The sequence below is a fragment of the Lathamus discolor genome, chromosome 7 (genome assembly GCF_037157495.1).
Source record: "Lathamus discolor isolate bLatDis1 chromosome 7, bLatDis1.hap1, whole genome shotgun sequence".
NCBI classification, from domain to species: domain Eukaryota; kingdom Metazoa; phylum Chordata; class Aves; order Psittaciformes; family Psittacidae; genus Lathamus; species Lathamus discolor.
Window position 1 is genome coordinate 11,501,115 of NC_088890.1, and position 19,042 is coordinate 11,520,156.

Consider the following 19,042-nt stretch of genomic DNA (forward strand, 5'->3'; position numbering starts at 1 on the left):
TAAATGAAGCACTGTTCAGTACGCTTGCTTCCTCTTCTGACATACCTCTCCACCCCCAAATGTTTTCTAATAAGATGCCTAGGAAGATGCAAAAAACAAATCACATCTCTGATAAACACATGCATTCAGAACATAATGGTTGCTGAGTGAGGATGCACCTCTCTAAACCAATATAAACTCAAAAAATGAGTTACTGACCTGCTATCGAATGTTCTGGGTTCCCTGACACCACTAACCACAACAGTGATAACAACAGCTAAAAATCTAAAATTCCTCTTGCACAGGTTAACGCAACTGCTCTATTGCTAACCTGGCTCATGGTCACTGCAAATAGCAGAGAAAAATCAAAGAAGACAAAAATACCCATTTGAAAAAGAAAAAGATGATACAAGATAGTTTAGCATCTTTATGTAAAGAAAGGTCATCTATTTTAAACATAGCAATTTTAAGTTGGTCTGTGTGTCAGCTGGAGATTTCAGTCCCATGGAGAGCAGAGACACATCTGAAATTAGGAGATAAAAGGATTGTTTGTTTCCTAAACTGAAGCTTTGGGTTCTACCCCAGGAAGAGCTGACCTTGTCAGTATTTTGATCAAAACTCTTCTGGGGACAAAGGACCTTTAAAAATGCCGAAAACATTCCTCCCTAGCATTCTTTGCCTATTTTTTTTCTTTTTTGCCACTGCAGCAGCAAATGTAAAAAGCTGCAAACTGAACACTTTGCATCACCCTACAGAAACCTGTTCCTAACCTAGAGGCACAGAGATTCCATAGCAGTTTCTTGTTGATGTCATATTCCCGATTCCTGCACGTGCCCTTTCCCAGCTCTGCAGGTGTGAATGCATCTTAAGGCACTTGTCTATTTAGTTGGCAACGTCCTTGAGAAGTACATGAAAGAAAGACAAGTCATTATGGATGACCTATATATCTAAGTGTATGCTGCAGTTGCACAGAGCTCTGCTATGAAAGGATACCCAAGCTACCAAGAAAGGACCCACACTTTAGCATCACAGCCACATCAGCACAGTCCTCTGCTGAGATCAATACAGCAACACTAACTTGCCCGGTGTCTCCAGCAGCAACTGGAGATGGATGGAAAAGGTCAGGCAGACCTGGAGCAGTATGAGGAAAACCAGCAGCGCATAATCATTTTGGTCTGATCTATTAGCACTTATTTTTCGCTCATGACACATCTGCTGTATCTGTTAAGTCTCCCATCAGCAGGTTGTGTTACCTGCAACCCCAAATTAAGCACAACATCTGATTCATGCAGCTCACCACAGCATTCTGCACTGCTGGGCAGGATTCCCAGGAACAGATAAATATTTCTCAGTCAGTAACATACGCATTTAGGGATAGCACTTGTCCTGATGAGAACAGTTAGAGTTTTATCACTGACTTTGTGAAAACAAGATCAAGACCTTATTTGGAATATAAACAATGACTGAAAACTGCCAAACTCCCAGAGCACATCATAAAACAGAGTATCAGTAATTACTGATTACCTCCAGCCCGTCTCCAAGGAAATCCGACCTGTGGGTGCCTGACTGTATCTAAAAGCATGCCTACGACCTGCTGCTCAGCTTTGACCTCAAGCTTTGAAAGAATGTTTGCCTAAAAATCCTAGACTTACGGTACCTGCTGTAACATCTTGCACTGTTGTTTCATTAAAAGAAAATCTATACAGGTCCAGGAGCCAAACACCTCAGCACCGCAGAGCCACGGGTTGCTCAACCTCACCTGCACCTTGCAGTTGCCTGGTGAAAACCTTCGCAGAGATGAGCAGCAGGTCCATGTGCTAACCTTTTCTTTGTGAATTATTTTCTAACTCACAAAGCACACATATTGCCAACAGAAGATCTGCACCAGGCAGATGATGCTGCAGGTATCCCTCAATATCTTCTACACAGCTTGCCCTCTATTTTTCTGTTCAGCGGATGGAAGCATGTTGGATATGAATAGACTACAAATGCAGTGCATATGGCAGGTTATGCGTGCGATGGTAGTGGTTATCTTCCCAAGGGATGCAGCGCATAGGAGGCAGCACAACTATGGGGCTGCAGGTTAGAGCTCCAGTGTTTCTTTGGAGCAAAGTAATCATAATTGTAAACTAACTTCTATTCCTTTCAAATGGTTTTATTAGAACTGCTGTAATTAAATAAGGTATGCTGTTTCTTATCTGATAATTTTAGCATTTTTATTTATGAAACACAAGCACAGCTACACTTGCCTTCACTGCTGATTAAACACATCCATCCCAAATATTTCATGCTTAGCCAAGTGAATATATATATTTTTTTCCACAGGAAACAATGCTTAGGATGTCTTATACTTTTTCTATTACAGGGAGAAAAGATGTCTTACAGAAAGCATCTGAATGAATGTCAGTTGGAAGAAACACACACTGAGTGTAATTTGAGATAAAACAACCATTGATCCCTTCATGTACAGCCTTTGTGGCACTGGCTGACATGGCTATTGAAAAGAGACTGTGATGCCAGAGTTCTTCTAAGAGATAATCCGTCTTCTAAGAGAGGATTTAGGTTAAATGTACCTGTGAAAAACTGTATTTCACCCAACATGATGAATGGCCTATTGTCCATCCTCTGGTGCCTTGCTTGAGCTGAGGAGGATTGGAAGCAGAGGAAGGAGCACCAGACAGACCCGACTGCAACCTCAGCAGTGGATTTGCTCAGTCTTTTCCCATAGTTCATATGCAGGAATATCTAGAGCAATTTTTAGCTTCACAGCAACTTTGTTTTACACCAGAACTCTACTGCAAATGTAAATGATTCTAGGCAATTGCATTATTTATCAAATTATTTTATCGCAGGTCTTTGTAGCAGTTTATTACCATTTTAATAAAGCTTCCGATGCAATGAGGCAGAGACTGGGATTATTAAAATGACCTCATAAATGCAGCATTGGCCATTAGGTTATTTCAGGAAAATACAGTGAAATTTAGAAATACTCAGAGGTTTGGCTGAAAGGGAGGACTTACTGCTCAGAGCACAGCCCTCCCTGAAATCAGGGACACTGCTCATCAGTATCTGCTTCTCACTTGAAGAATGGGCTGGTTTGGAGTATGGCCCACAGCTAATAATTTCTCTGGCCCTGGGATGCTGCTTTCGTGTTTGACTACAATGTTGTGTTAATAAATAACAGTAAGGTCAGAGCTTTCCCTGCTTCATAACATTAATCCTCATTGAAATATATGCCGAGGTCAAAGCCGACTTCTTGAGGCTTCACTCAACACCCTTGGTGGTCCCTGGTGTGTGGGGAGGAAAGAGCAAGGAGAGAGCCCTGATCCTAAACCCCAGACAGCATCCTGTCGTGCTGTCTGAGACTTCCCACATCACACCGACACCAGACAAAACTGCGGAGCATCCACCCTTAAGAGGACAGGGCTTTCTAGGCCTGGGCTTTGCCCACATCCTCTTACTCCAGATGTTTCTGAAAGTGGGTGAGAAAGGCACAGTGTGCACACTGCCAGCAGTGTGAGGCATCAACACATCCTGAGGGCTATGGTCAGGACAGCAACATAAGCAAGGATGGGACAAGCTGTGTTTCTGTCTAACAGCTGTTAGGATAAGTCTGGGTGAAATGCAGGACAATACTGTCTGCTGGATCAGCAGTACAGCAGTTTCCACTTGATTGTCCATCTAAATTCACAACTGATGCAGACAGCCATAATGCACAGGCAGTCTTCTACTCGTTAGCAACTTCTTGTCCAGGTCCTGTTAGGTTTGATTTAGACAACCACCTACAGCTGCTTTGGCACTTATTTGTCTATAACTACTTGTCTTTTCATGGTTCACAGAAAAGCCTGAGCTTATTTAGAGCCTCAGTCAAAGCCCATTTAATTTAGTGCATGTCTTCCTCTTGGTGAAAGCAGGCATTAGATAAGGCCTTCCTTATACATGACAACTGGCAGGTCTCTTAACAGCAAATTCCCTATAATTAATTTTCAAGTAAGAACTATATTTGCTCAAAATAGACCAAGGTAAAACCCTGTTGTACTGACTTCAGTAGAACATTTCCCACAAGCTTTGCTGCAGATACATTTCTAGTGGAGCTGAAGAACCTGAGGATGAAGTGTTTGAACTCCTGAGGTTATGGGTTGCACAACTACGTGGGGCTGCTGGGCTATCTGTTGTGGGAGTGCTCCTCAATCTGTAAAATACATAGATATTGTCCAAGGAAAAACACTGGCTGGAGAAGGCACTGAGGAACATCACCTTTGCACCATTTTTACTAGTACAATGGGGTCACAGAGGACATCAGGAAGTTTAGTAGTAAATTATGGCAACTGTGAATTGGCTAGACATCTGTGGTGCACAGAATTTGGGTTCATTTTGGCATTTTCTGTGCAATGGGAAAGTAAAAAAAAAAATAAAATTAAAAAAGCAAAAAAAAAAAAATTAAAAAAGCAAAAAAGAATTAAAATCAATCTTCTGGAAGGTCTCCCAGGTAATAGCTGCTCTTACCTTGCTGCATTGAAAAATAGAGTACTCCCTTTTTTTTTCTTACTTAATTCTCAATATTGATCTCTGAGAAAATGCTAAGAACACTTCTTCCAGAGATGTGAACAGTTGTGTGTAAATATATTTTCATCTGGAACTTTTCATTTACAGGCTAGCTAAGCATGAAGAACTAAAGGTGAGGAGAGTATATACTGCAATTGTTTCATAAACCCCTGTAAATATTTTTCTAAGGGGAGTGAAAAAAAAAGAACATATTTTGCCCAGATATGTATTTTTTTAGAAAACAGCAGGGGCTCCTTTGGCAACATCAAACAACACAGCACCACTGTATTCAGTATCAGTTTTAACCAGTCATGGGTCTGGCATTCTAAGTTCTCCGACAATTCTCTTTTTCAACAAAGTGTTTATCTGCAGTGATGGAGCAGTCCAAATAAATAATACTGCACCTAGCCTGTATTAATATCTATAAACACAAAAGCTGTGTTTTGTCATCATCCTCTCTTTTTGTCCATAAATTTTTAAGACAAGCGTGGAAGTGACAAAACCTCATCCCGAGGGATTGGGGCAGTGGGAGGGAAAGCATTTACTGCTATTAGAGACTTCATGTAAATTGTTTAAAGATGCCTACAGTCATAATTCAAATATAAAAATATCCCTAGGTTATCCAAGAAGAACAGTTTTCTACAAAATATCTTTCTTAAGGGATGCTGATAACGGGAAGAAACAAATGAAAACCAAATACAAACACTGCTAGGGACCCTGAAGGAAACGAGTAGGCTGCGGTGAATTTCAAATAACAGAAATCTTTTGCCTTCTCTCCCATACTGCTGGTTTTTTCACTACAAGCAAAATTAAAGTAAATACAGTGAGAAAGACCATGTCATGAAAATAAATATTGGAGGAAGCAGATTTGAGTAAAGCAAAGGGAAGCTTTCATTCCTGAGACATGAGGCAATGATAATTTGAACTATACGGGAAGATTTCTCAAGTATAGAAGGGTCCAACGGTGCAAAGAGCCAATTTTCCTTTGATTTTGGTGGGAAATGAAGGCCATCCCCCATGGGAAACTGCCCTTTTGACACAGCTCTTCAATTTTGCAGTTTATTTTTATAGACTAAGTTTGCCATAAATCATGGGAATGGGAATGCTCCACACCCGCAGCCTCAGGACTTCTCCCTTGGAGCGGCTGTTGCTGGTGGCAGTGTAGGGGCAAAGCGCACTTGCAATCCACCCCATGAAAGGCTAAAGCATCCCTTTCTGCCAAATTACCCACCCAGAGGCATGCTGCTCCCCACAAAGCATTCTCTCACACTCAGAAGTGAGGTGAATCTTGTACAGACCAGCAGGTGCTGTGACCATTGCCAGAGGCACAGTCTGAATGACTTCCAGTCTATGAAGAGGGTCTGTGGAAAACTGAGGAATCAAATTTGCAAGCACAGCCTCCAGCCACCCTCGACAACAGCTCCTTCCCCAGCAAGCACATGCCATCACTACTTACAACAAATGCTTCAGAGGCTTGGAGAACATGAACATTAAAGGGAACTCCACTGAAGCTCATAAAAATGGTTCTCTTATGAGGAAAAAAAACCAAAACATGCAAGATTTTCTGTGCATCAGCTGCTGACATAAACCATTTCTGGAAGCATTCATGAGATTAGAGCCGAAGCAGTAAATGCATTCTCAGCTTATTTGTTCCAGATGATACCACCTGAATAGAAGGCCAAAGACAGTCTTTCAAAGATAACACTTTTTTCCTCTAGTTTCAACAAAAGAATGCCCACAGTACAAATTACCCACTCCGATTGTAACTGATATTAATATAGATTTGCAAGATCCAAAGATGCATTTGCACCACTTAAAAATTATGTTTAAATAATCATCAAAAATATCACCAAGTCGGGTAGGTTGTCTGAAAAGTTCATTAGGAATCCTTTCCCCCCATAGATATATAATTATTTCCTTGGATTTTAAACATGTGTTTCTTAAAATGTAGCCCTAAGTGTAAAATCACTACCTTCTTACTCTCAGTCATGAAAATATTCAAGAGAAGAAATATTTGATGAAATTTTTTCCCCTTCAAAATGCTACAGACTTACTAAAATCATTATTACTATTTTGTTCAACTGGAGGACAAGTATGAACTACACATCAATTTCAAATTGCATTCAGGAGACTAATTACAGGCATTTATTTTTGAAAGCGTTGGCTGCAGCATGTGCTTACAACAGAGAGAAGCCTGCCTCGCTGCTGGGAGCCAGATCCTGCTGCCTCCAACACAACAGCACTGCGGGGAGGAACTCGCTCTTTCCTGGAGCGTCTTTACAGAGTGGGAGAAATAATCTGTAGCCTTATGCACGGCACCTAGGGATGAACTTAATAATTATAAAGATGAGACACCTCAAGCAGGAAAAGCAGCAGCTTTTTAACTGCATGCAGTGAGTGACGGTGTTTCTGTTAAGGATGTGTAAACATAGGACATGTCTTACTGTGCTCTGGACATCTGATGCCTCTGAGATGGGGCTCTTGGATACTGCATTTTCTCCTTTTGCATGCCTCTGCAAGCAGGGCTCTACTTTTAAAATTAATACACAGGTGCCAAGGCAAAAGCCCATTGACTTCTCTAGAGACCCTGTGTCACAGCAGCACAGTGAGTTTGGTCAAAGCACACCTGAGCTGTGGTCGCAAGCTCATTCCAGCAGCAGCAGAGGTAGCAATGATGTCCTACATGTGTATCACTGAATACTACAATAACACGACACTGAAAATAATCTGCTGGGAAAATAGGAACAGATTGCTGATGTTACAGGAGAGTGCATCAAGGGGTGAGAGAGTCTCATTTCTGAAACACCAGCTGAAACTTGGCATAGGTTGGGATTACATTCATTGGCATCTCAGGTATGCTTGACAACAGTTTGGGGCTGGTTATATGAAATAATTTCCTAGCTCTACAACAGCAGATAAATGGACATTCGAATTTTAAGGATCAGCCCAATGACTTTACGTATACAAAATAAAACAGCAGCGAATCTGGATTCTAAATAAATCTCCAACCCTTCTCACGTAACCTCTTCCTAGAAACTTATGCTCAAGAATAGAAGCAAAAGGCAACACAAGAATGAACCGGAGTCATCAAGTTACTATCAACGCTGAAGAAAGGTTCAGTCACATCAGAAAGGTGCTAAAGAGAAACAGATGCACAGCTAAGCTTTGTGGAGAGACCATTTATAGGGTTATGTGCACAAGCACATGACAGGTATCTCGAACTACAAAGCAACAGGACTGATTGTCTTTGCCAGATACACAGGAAGAAAAGAGGTCCATGTAAGTATCCATAAGCAAGGAAAAGTTAGTGACCTAAAGAGAACTATGGCAACAGTGACTGGTTTTCACCAATTTCAGAGCACACAAATTAGTGGTTTTTAGCACCGGCACACACTACACTGCAAGTGTTTAGTGTTGATTTGACAGACCCACAATCATGACAAATTTGTGTTAAAACATACCATGATCTTCTAGGACAACACAGAGCTAAAACCAGCTTCTGCTGGGAAACAAGCACTCCATGAATATGAGACCATCAAGCCAAGGACAGCTACTTTCCAGGACCTCTGACCACTGAATAAAGTGGCTTCCTGGTTCATTTTAGTTCTTTTTTCTGCAGAAAAAGGGTAAAAGTTATCTCAGATGTTCCAATGAAGCAGAGCCATATTCTGCCATTGTCTTAAAACTAAGATGAATGCTGCATTGTTGAATCAAACTTCAAAAAGCTATTTGCAGGCTGTCATTTTTCATTTTGCCTAGGCAGGATGTAATGAAAACCCGTCAAGTTATTGATGGTTTGGTTACCTGTTTGCCTAAAAGAAATGGCACAGGTGCTTTATTTAAAAGAAAAAGAAAAAGACAGTCAACACAATTAATGCAAAACAATGTGAAGCATCCTTTGAGGGTTTATTTTCTGCTGAAGTGTCACTAGGTTGCATGTCCAAAAGCCACTGCTGGTAATTCATCTACCAAGTAATCAGTATAGAAATATAACCATGGCTTGGACCCTGGCACCGGACTCGGAAAGGTGTGCTGTTTGTCCTATTGCCATTTTCTTTCTGGCTGTTTAAAGTAATTAGCCACTAATTAGGAAGTTTGAGGCAACAAACAGAAAGTTGGAACTTAGACAACTTTTTAAACTCAAGACACACTAAAAGAATAAGAGAAAAGCCTTTCTCTTCTTGTCTGATTTCACAATCCTTCTTAAAATGACATAGCATTGAAGTGAACACATTAAAATTTCACTGTTAGAAAAACACTGTTAGACCCAACCGAGGGGTCTATAAATCAAGAACCGCTATGAGAAGTCCTTAGGATGAGAAACCATTGAGAAAACCATGGCTAACCCCTTCCACAGAGAAAAGTCTTTTTGAATAGTTTTGTAGTGTAGAAGACTACAAAAAAAATCAGATGAGAGCTTTCCGCTCTTCCTTGGCTACAACCACTCCAGCTCCCAGAAGAAGAGATAGGCTGTGGCTTTGGGCTCTACCCTGTGGCTCCTGATGGCTTCATGCTGGCCTGGGCACTGGGGATGGGATGGAGAGGCTCTGCTTCCCGCAGGCAGGATTTCAGCTTCCTCTCTGAAGCAGCTGGCAGTGCCTGTGTCAGGCGGCATTCTTCACGAACAAATTAACATTCCCTGCCCATATTAATCAGCCTGCAGGCGCAGCTGTGTATTCACGTATCTGAAACACTTTTCAGCTACAGCTGCCTGGAGTCCTACAGCCCCAGGCAAGGGGCTCTGGATCTTCCCGCAGGCTCTGAGCAGCACACCACATCTCCTTCTGATGAGACTGGAATTCTGGGGCAGCTCTGCTTTGGATTCTGTTTGCAGGTGGGTCCTGAGAGACCCCATTGGACTCTCATTGCTCCTTCCCAGTCTCAACTACCCATCTTCTTTTCAGAAGTTACCAGGGAACCAGGGTTTTCAAAACTGAACTTATGCTTTTAGCTCATCTCTGATTAGGCTACAGGGGGGAAAGCATCAATGAAATACTTGGAAAAATCTGGTCCTAAATTACTTAAATCCTGAAGCACATAGGCCCGTTTGAAAATGAATTGTAAGCACTTTCTGCAAGTGCAGTTTTCTCTCCTGAACTTTATTTGACAAGGTCTAAGTTGGCCAGGCACTCATTACACTTCCAAATGCTTCTGTGACTGAAGTCAATGGGTAAGTGGCGCTATATGCTGCTTTTCTGCACTTGTATTGGTTTTCAGCTAAAAAAAACAACCCAACAATCTTCCTGCTTTAAGCAGTATGACTTTGTGTGTGCAAGACTGTGCTCATGTATCACAAAACTTGTCAAGATTGCAAGATAATGGGACCAACTGGGAAAATTTCCATGAGGATAGTGAGCGTGCCTGGAGTATCTAGGTCAGATCCTGCTCTAACGAAGTGCACTATGAGGGTCCCTTTATACATAAACTTGTTTAATTAAGATAACAGATGTTGCTATTATACAAGTCATAGTGAGTGGATGTTTAATTGGACACTTTCATATTCTTTGCTACCAGCACAGAACATCATTTGTTTTTTATGAATTTCTTTCCTTACAATTAAACTGGATAAACAATGCATGTACTGTATATTCATAGAAAAGAAACAGCTCTAATGATGTAAGGGTTTTACAAGAACAATTATAGGAGAACAGCAATTTGTTTTGGTGCTTTAAAGTACAATTATTTTTCTGTCCTACACTGAGCACAAGTGTGGTAGCAGAGTAATTGTGACTTCCAAGAGCTTTAAGAGAACATTAGGAATGAAGAGCATTGTGTACGTATTTTAAACTTTCATTATTTCAAGGGAATACACATTAGATTTTGACACATGCAAGCTCTTACCAAGTGCATGAGATAGCTGACACTGCCAGCCCTGCGCCCCTCCTTGCAGTGATGCTCTGAAGCACCCCAGAACAGGGCTCTCCAACTCATGTGGCCATTAGAACCAGCCCTGATTGAAGTGCTTCATCCTGCTGCTGTACCACAGCTTGTCCGCAGTGCTTTGGCTAATCAACACTTCAGTGGGCGTCTGGTAAGAAATCACAAAACTGGCAGAAATACAGTATTTCCCTGAATAAAACCTATCTTGGTTTTCCTCCACGCAGTCTACAGTTGGGGAGGAAGGAAGAATGAGCACAGCAGGAAGCCACCGTGGTAGACCAAGAGACTGAAACACAATGTCTACCTCATCTGCTCTTGAGCCACACAATGCTATAGCCTCACCTCTGGGAAGTGACAGTATGTCCCTGTGACAGACTGATACCATACATCATGGAACAGTTTGGGTTGGAAAGGACCTTAAGCTCATCCACTTCCAACCCCCTGCCACAGGCAGGGATACTTTCCACTAGAACAGCCCTGTCCAGCCTGGCCTTGAACACTGGCAGGGATGGGGCAGCCACAGCTTCTCTGGGCAACCTGTGCCAGTGCTTCACCATCCTCATATCTTCTTAATATCTAATAAATCTATCCTCCTTCAGTTTAAAGCTATTCACCTTTGTTCTGTCGTGGTATGTAAAACAAAACCCTGGGAGAAATAAATAAATGCAATTATTACCATTATGTCAAGTAAATTAAAAGTCATTTCTGAAAGTCCAAAACAAGCGCCTGAGAAAAGAGGAGAGACTTGCAGGGAAAGTGATGCAAACCTTGCCTTACAAAGCAGTGCCTAACAGCCCCTTCCTACACTACTCCAGCAAAATCATTCTATGCCAACTACAAAATACACCTCTTGACCAATTCCATGAGAATTTTTCTTAAGAAAGTCTAACAAAATGGCCTCTGGTTGCAAGTTATTAGAAGACAGTTCAATATATGCACTGGAGTGACAAAGCACCTCAGTTTGTTGACGCAGATCACAGGACCAGTCTCAGTTCTAACATTAAAACCCAGCGCTCTCATGGCGAACCTTCGGATGCTGTGCCCCTACGTAACAGCAACTGCAGATTTGTTGCATTGCAGTGTTGGGTTTTTTGTGGGCTATGGAAAACCATATGAAAATTAAGGGAGATTTGTTTTAAAATGAGCTGCTTTAAATTAACTGCTGATTTAACTGGTTTAAATGATTTAAAAAATGCTTCCTGATCTCTAGTTCAAAGAGAATTGCAGCTCCATTGTAGGATGTGGAGTTTGGAGCAGTTTGGAGTGTGGGAGCAGCTGTGACAGAGGCTTATTTCAATTTCAGCTGGCAGTGCTCTGCGTAGTTCCAGGATTTGTCTCTGATCACACAGAGTCTGAATATCCCTCCTGCACCCAGGAAATCTGAATGAATGAGATGGCAGCTACTGTGACTTCTTATTTCCACCACCACGAGGATGAACCACTTGCATTTGCAACTGAGTGCAGCTCTCCATGGGAACCCACACCGTAATTATGAAGAAATTGAAAGGTTTCTGTGATAAGATCACCTGAAAATAAAGGTTTTAAATCACTGGTCTCAGTAACAAATTTATCTGATGTTGTTGTATTAGATGTAATTGAATTATTAGGAGAAGATTAACAAAATCCTGCAAGAACAATCTGACTGTCATGATTACTCCTCCTACTCCTGCCAATGAATAATATCTGTAATGTAATGCCAGGAAATAAATGTCACAAAAGGGAAATACCACTGACTGAAGAACGTTTGGCTTTAGAAGGGAAGTTATGTCCTTCCATTAAGGATTTGCTTTCATTCACTTCAGTGTTATACAGGGGCCATCAATTAATAGAAATTTTTTGAAATGTGGGTAACTATGGATTTCTGTTTTGTACTGGTAAATCTCATGTAAAATTACCCTCTACCTCTGTAACTCCAACTGGCATCTAGGAATGATTGATTTGGTTTCTGAGACAGCTTTGGAACAAAGTAGAGGCACAGTTCAGATTATCTGTCTTTCACATGGTGTGATAAGTGCGTAAGACCATGTCCCTACGTATAATGACTATATTATGACTATGTCCTATGTATATGATGCCACGGATCCAAAAACTCACTTGACATTGACTATGTTATTTCATAAAATCAGGGGGATGAAGACATAAGATTATAAGACCAAAGTGCTACTGAGATTTAAATCAAAACCATGAGTCCTGGCTCTACCATCTGTGCACTCCCCATTTGCAGGAGTTTTTGTCTTGTTTGAATGCCAGCCCTCCTCAGGCAGCTGGGCAGCAACATTCTCTGTCTTGATCTCGCAGGCTTAAGTCCAGCATCCCTTCCAAGTGACAATGATGTAAGCTGGGATGTGAGAAAAGAGAACCTATGTAATGGGATCCCAGCTCTCCAAAATCTCTTTTCTCCTATTGTTTAGTCAGAATAAAGAGATCAGAGCTAAACATATCTGGAAATATGAATATAGGAAAACCAAATGGTAAGTGAAAAACATTCTGAACTCAACTCTGTCTTTGATGAACAATCTGACATGTCCCAAATCATAGTTTATAATCACCAGAAGACACCACTTACACCTTGAGTTCCCAGTGCTTGTTGGCTTCTGGAACGACTCCCTGCCAGCTGCAGATCTCAACAACTAGCTCAAACTTCCAGGTTATATGCACAAGAGTGCATATTGAAAGGATAAAATGGCTTCTGCCTGAGGAATGTGCTGGGGCAAGTGAGTCATAAGCACTACTCGTATACTACTATCTCTTCGAGGATGCAGCCTATACAGCTTTATGGTGACCATTCCTGTCTAAATGATATCCCCTATTCCTGAACAAGGGATTCCCAGAGGGTAAGTGCATTTTAGTCATGCCTTCTGTCCCTGTGGTGTGGAAGGTGTGAGATGCTGTGGCAAGCAGCAGACTCACCTGCTCTTCTCTACCAGTGGCTCTATGAGGCTGATTTGTACAGAGTGGCATTAATAGGACTGAAAACCTTTCCCACAGAGTGTAACAGCCATTTTTTGCACTGAAATATGAAGGAAAGATCACGGACAGAAAAATATCTCTGTGTCTTTACCCATACAGAAATAGAGATATATCGGAAATGCTGCTTGGAAACAAAGACTATCTGTGCTATAGCTGTTTGTATATAAAATTTACCTTCTGGAGTCAGGCTACTAACATTATTTTGACTCAGTTAGGCCTTCAAGGCAGGATTTCCATTATTATGGAGATGAACTGACTTTAATGACTGCAATAATATAATTATACCCCAGGGCAGAATTTCTAATAACACGATTGCACAGTTCTCAACCACCAGTAAGAGATGCCTTCAGGGCATGGTATTCATTAGGGGTGCAGTACACACTACCTCAGCCTCCAGAGAAGAATATGAAACCTAAAACAATAAAGCTTTGTTTTCCATGGTAGCCTCTGCTCTCTGGGCAAACACTGAACAACACACTTAGTTTTGCCTCCTGGACAGCAGTAACCTCCAGAGAAAGAGTCCTGGCAGCAAAATCTGAGGCACACTATTTCTGTCTCCAGTAAGGAGTCCCTAACATTACATTCTATCTGAAAAGTCACACAAGCCCCAGGAGAAACACTCGAGCGATTGCCATGGTAGCCATCGGGCTGTACATCGCAATTCAAAGCAAGGACTGACACATTAACATTGCTTTTAACTCCACCTGGAATTGGAAGGATCATCTATATTGATTAACCTTCACATGATCAAATTCAGTTTGGAGAGGTATTCAGATGTTCAGGTGCTTCTCTGAAACTTGAATTAATTTAAGTTTCATCTCCCACGTCTGTCTAAAAGTTCTGTTTCCTGCCCTAGATGAAGAGATTTCAGCAACAGCTTTTCTTGGCATCTTTCTTCCTGCATTTCAACATTTTTTTCTTTCAACAGCCAAGAAAGCTCCTGTCTGAAGCCCACACATTAAGTGTGGGTGTAGGAAGGTACTAGGACTGGACTCCAGTCAGTGCTGCAGTCCCCTGGGACAGCAGGAAGGAGATAGTATTTCAGCGCCCAAAGAAACCAGAAATACAGGAACGTGAAGCACTGTTTCTCTGCTGCCCCTGAAGTCAGACAGTGACGATGAACAATGCCGCAACCATACAAGACAATATAATTTCCTAATTGTCTCCAGGTACAAACTGCAAGAATGGTTAATAAAGGCGGTGGCGAGGATTCAACATCCTCATCCCCATGAGAGACATAACCAACTGCGTGTAAGAGCTAAACAGGTCCAAGTGCCAAGTCAACAGAGCGCTGTTTATTAAGACATTTTGCCAGATAGGCCCCTCTGGATGATCTGGCTGGTGGAAAAACCCCTGGGCTGAAGTAGCAGAAAATTACACACCTGCTTGGGCACATTTCACGTCTGATTTCCCATCGAGGGCTTGGTGCCCGGGTGGGAGGCTCCGGGTCCTGGCACAGCGCGCTTGGCAGGAGGAGCACAGCACTGAGCCTGCCGCTGCCAAGAGCACCAGCACATCAGCCTTGCTGCGGATTGCGTCTGAGCTCAACACTGAGCTGCTCAGAGCACCATGCTGTACTCACAGCCTGTCCTCCCAGCCTCTGCCCAGAGTCTGCCCGGGCACAGGGGCTGTGGCCAGCACAGTATGTGCTATTTAGCAAGTTTTAATGACTATACGTACTTCTCACCTGCTTTGCAGAAACCTGCTATTTTTGAGGTATATCTCTTGCTCTCCTAATCTTGGAGGAAACCAACTGAAACATCTACATCAAATAACCAGTTCAAAAGTTATTTGGAAGTAAGCACACAGGCAACCTGGGCTACTGCCTAGCCTTATGCTACTAGAGCATGAATCACATTCCCTTGGGAAATCAGGAGCCAGGGTTTTTTGCTCTATTACAGTGTTCAATTTTTAGGTAAGTTTGCAGGTGAGAGAGTAGTGCTAAAAAAAAAAATCACTTTGTTGCCAGCAGTGTACTGCAGTGACCAAGCAAGAAAGTGCTCGCATTCCTTTCCCTTCCTAAGCCCTTGCTCAATAAACTAACACTTCCTTTCCCACTCCTAAATTAAAACGAGGAGAAAGAACTGTGCTGTGCCTAGAACAGCATCCGAGAAAAAAAAGCACATTTCAGTTATGGACTGTGCTGGTGAGGATGGGAGACACTCTGAAACTTCCAGTCTTTAGTACTTCTAATCCTTTGCACAACCTCCAGCAGAAGAGCAGGTTATTTCAGTTTTAAAAATCAATATACTTTGATCTATTATAACTTTGACCTCTCACAGCTTTGTACCCTGCCTGCTAGAGGAAGCTCTGAGTAATTGATCACTCAACTCTTTTTATCCCAAGAGGCAAGTCAAATGGTCCACAGCCAACAACTTTGTAAAGACCAGGTCACACGAGATAAATAAGTCAGAAATAGATTGTTCATTATTTAATTCATCTGACTCTAAATGAGCTATAGCTTTTTGCATACTTGTACACATTGCCATAGCATATATTTCAATGTACATTACAGGCAGGCAGGTTGAATTGAGCAAAACTACTTTCCAGAACCAGCTCTAACAGGTTTAAGCTTTTAGAAGTAATAATTTCCTGTAATTTCTGGATTTTGGACCTTTATTAATAGGACAGGATTTTTCCCATCAATCCCAGTGGTGCGCCATATTTTGAGGACTGTCAAGGACAGCTCTCTCGGTCCCAACTCTCCCACACTATGCAAGCAGGACAGGTAACACAACTTCACCTTTACAGAGTCACTCATGGCCTTGCAGAAAGCACTGCAAAACCACGCACAGGAATATGAAATGTAGCCTTCTGCTTCCTACTAATGCTCACCTTTGAAATTAGAAAAAAAAAGGTTAATAAACAAATGGCTTGGCTAGTCTGAAAAAGCCATCTCCAAGTCAGGTGCTGGGACTGCCAAGTTAGTTACTGCCAAATGATTCCTGTCTGTGGGACACTGAGTGATGTACCAGAGCAGTGTAATCTGTGGTGGAGAGTTTTATCTCCTGGGAAATATTTTTTTTTGATAGTGGCTATTTAGAGCAATGCAGAAGCAAAATATTTGCTTTTTAGAATGTATCTTTATCAGCTGCTTGGCACGGATGCTTTAATAGTACACAGAGGCTGGATGAACACAATGAGAATAGAAATCTCACCCCCAGCTCCTTGAGATTGAACACTGGCTGTTTTCACATTTATTTGTAAGTCAATTTTGAGAAGCTATTAATGACAAATTTAGGCTTCATTGCTGAAAGTCCCTGGGTTGGAGCAGGCTAATGAAAGAAATGGTTAGTTTGAAACATTACCTCTCATTTTCTCTTAGGATCTCTCTTCCTTTCTTCCAAGAATAAGTAGGTTTGGGGGAAGCTTTCGGCTTACACTCAATGATTACTTCACCACCCACTTTGACAAGAGTTAACTTTTTCAAGAGTGTTTTGGAAAAGTCTGGACTGACAGCTGAAAGAAGAAAAACACAAACCAACCGATCAGAAACCAAAGTCAGGCTTTTCTGAACATTACGATATTCGAGGGCTGTTTCTCAGATGCAATTCCTAAATGATCTGACTTTATGAACTGTGTGCATGTACAGATGGGGCAAACAGATGCTGGAATGCTTCAACACTGTTTAGACTTGAAACAAACAGTTCAGCTACAAACCTCAGAAACCAGCAACCTGGCAGGCAGCAGACAGTCGGTGTCATGCACACTTAACTTGGGACAGCACCCCTAAGAACTACACATGCATGAATCGTATAATGTATCCCTTTTTTTGTGTCATAACAGCTTGATCATCATTTCCAGAAAAGATGGCATTTTAATGTTTTAGATTCGCAAGTTGCATAAACTGTGTTTTTGATTTTAATGTTACAAAGGTGGGAGACCTTGACACGGCCAAGTACTGAACCAAGCAAAGCAGGGCAAGACTCAAGTAAGTACCAGGGTACGAGATACTCTAAAATAATCTTTTTTTAGTCCCTTCACGCACACTCTTCCATTTTGTGAGAAACAGTCAGATACTCACTGAAGCAACCACCAAAGCCCTGCAGACAGTCTGCAGACTGGCTGTAAGGCAGGCCGGGGAGGGAGGAGATGGCTTGGCTTCTGATTCTTGCCTCAAAGGATTTTTAATGATTTATTTGATGAGACCTGATGGCAAGCAGAGCTTTGAGGCGGCTGCCTCTCGACTGACTCTGGTAGTAAACTCTCCAAAGACAGCCAGAAGGTTTTATTTATATCAAGTAAGAAAACTATTTTTTTTTTTTTTTCAATATAGAAAGCTCAAAGCTAACAGGTGAGGCAGCTCAAGGGTTTTATGAACAGCTCTTGCCTTGCTCGCTATAACTTTGCTGACAGGAGCTTGCAACAAACTCTTCCCAGTCCTCTCTAATTCTCTCCACGCTCTTTGCTAGCTGCATGCCTGCGCCATTCCTGTATCCCCTGAACTCGCAGCATTTTCCTCCACTTACTTTCCTGCTGCACCCTCAGCGGTTAAAGTTTAGATCACGGTGCACTGCGTCTGCTTGATGCTCCATAAAATGATCTAAATCTTACCTGAAGCAGCAGGTAGACAAAAACCTGCCATGTGATAAAGAAAGCAAATTCCTTTTTCTTAGGGCATCTCATCTGCCTCAGTTCTTTTGGATATATAAAACATAATCCTATATTGATAATGGGATGGGCTTTATGCTTAAATATAACTCGTCCTCCACTTTCATGAAGCAGAGTTCACTACTCTATGAGCTGTGTTGTGTTCTATGTCTACCCAGAGATGACTTCATTTTAGCATAGAGGAAAACATGCATGTTCTTAAGGACTATGAAAGAGCCATCTGAAAACCAACAGCAGCTATGCAAAACACTTCAAAATGAAAGGAGCCATCCTAAGGACAACTTCCCACCAGTGCACTTAGAACCAGATGGACTATTATTTATATCGTATTATCATAATTGATACATTACTTCTGGAAGTAATGTCTTAGATGATTGTCCAGAGCTTATGAGCAAAATAAATTTTTGAATAATCCTGTTATTTCTATCTGTGTATTGAACAGTTTAGACTGCGTTTTTTGCAAGTCATTTACTACTTCCTGCTTGGTCCTGTGTGAGGTAAAGGAGCTGCACAATATGGGTTTTATTCTGTGACGTTCAAAATGTTGTCATCTGACATTTAGAAACCCTGGGCTCAGTTCTCAGCACAGCTTCCCTGTGACACCTTGAAGGTAAAGCATTTGATTTCCTCACACCTTGCATGTAAAATGAGGATTTTAATGACTTTTATTTTTCTACTGTAGGCCCACCCTTTTTATTTTTTCTTATTTTAATTGTTCTTTAAGAACATTAAGCCTGAAAATTCTTTAAGGTGATGACTGAATCTTACTATACATTTTTACAATGCCAGCACAACAGGATCCTGCTTTCAGCTGAAGATTCAGGGCAATATAATTGGCAACAATAATAGAGAAGAATCACTCTGAGAAAAGCTCTGTCTGTAATTTTCTCTTTTTTCACATAATTTTGCTATAAGTCTCACTTTCTATTAGTGGTGTTTAATCATTTCAAGTGCTTAACGTCAGGATCTTTTAAAATAACCATTTTTATACCAGAAAGATCTGTTGAAAAGCTAACGCTTCTCAGCGAGAGCTCAGAATACTGACCTCCTTTGAAAA

At 41.5% G+C, this 19,042-nt stretch overlaps 1 protein-coding gene across 4 annotated transcripts in view; it reads right to left on the reverse strand.

The window, feature by feature from the left end:
* Window positions 1–19,042, reverse strand: part of LOC136018300 (contactin-4) — a 336,419-nt gene that overhangs the window by 43,565 nt on the left and 273,812 nt on the right. For all 4 annotated transcript variants that reach the window (XM_065687395.1, XM_065687396.1, XM_065687393.1 and 1 more), the window contains one exon: window positions 16,683–16,833. In XM_065687395.1, coding sequence (XP_065543467.1) covers window positions 16,683–16,833 — 151 coding nt within the window. The remainder of the gene's footprint in view (window positions 1–16,682; window positions 16,834–19,042) is intronic.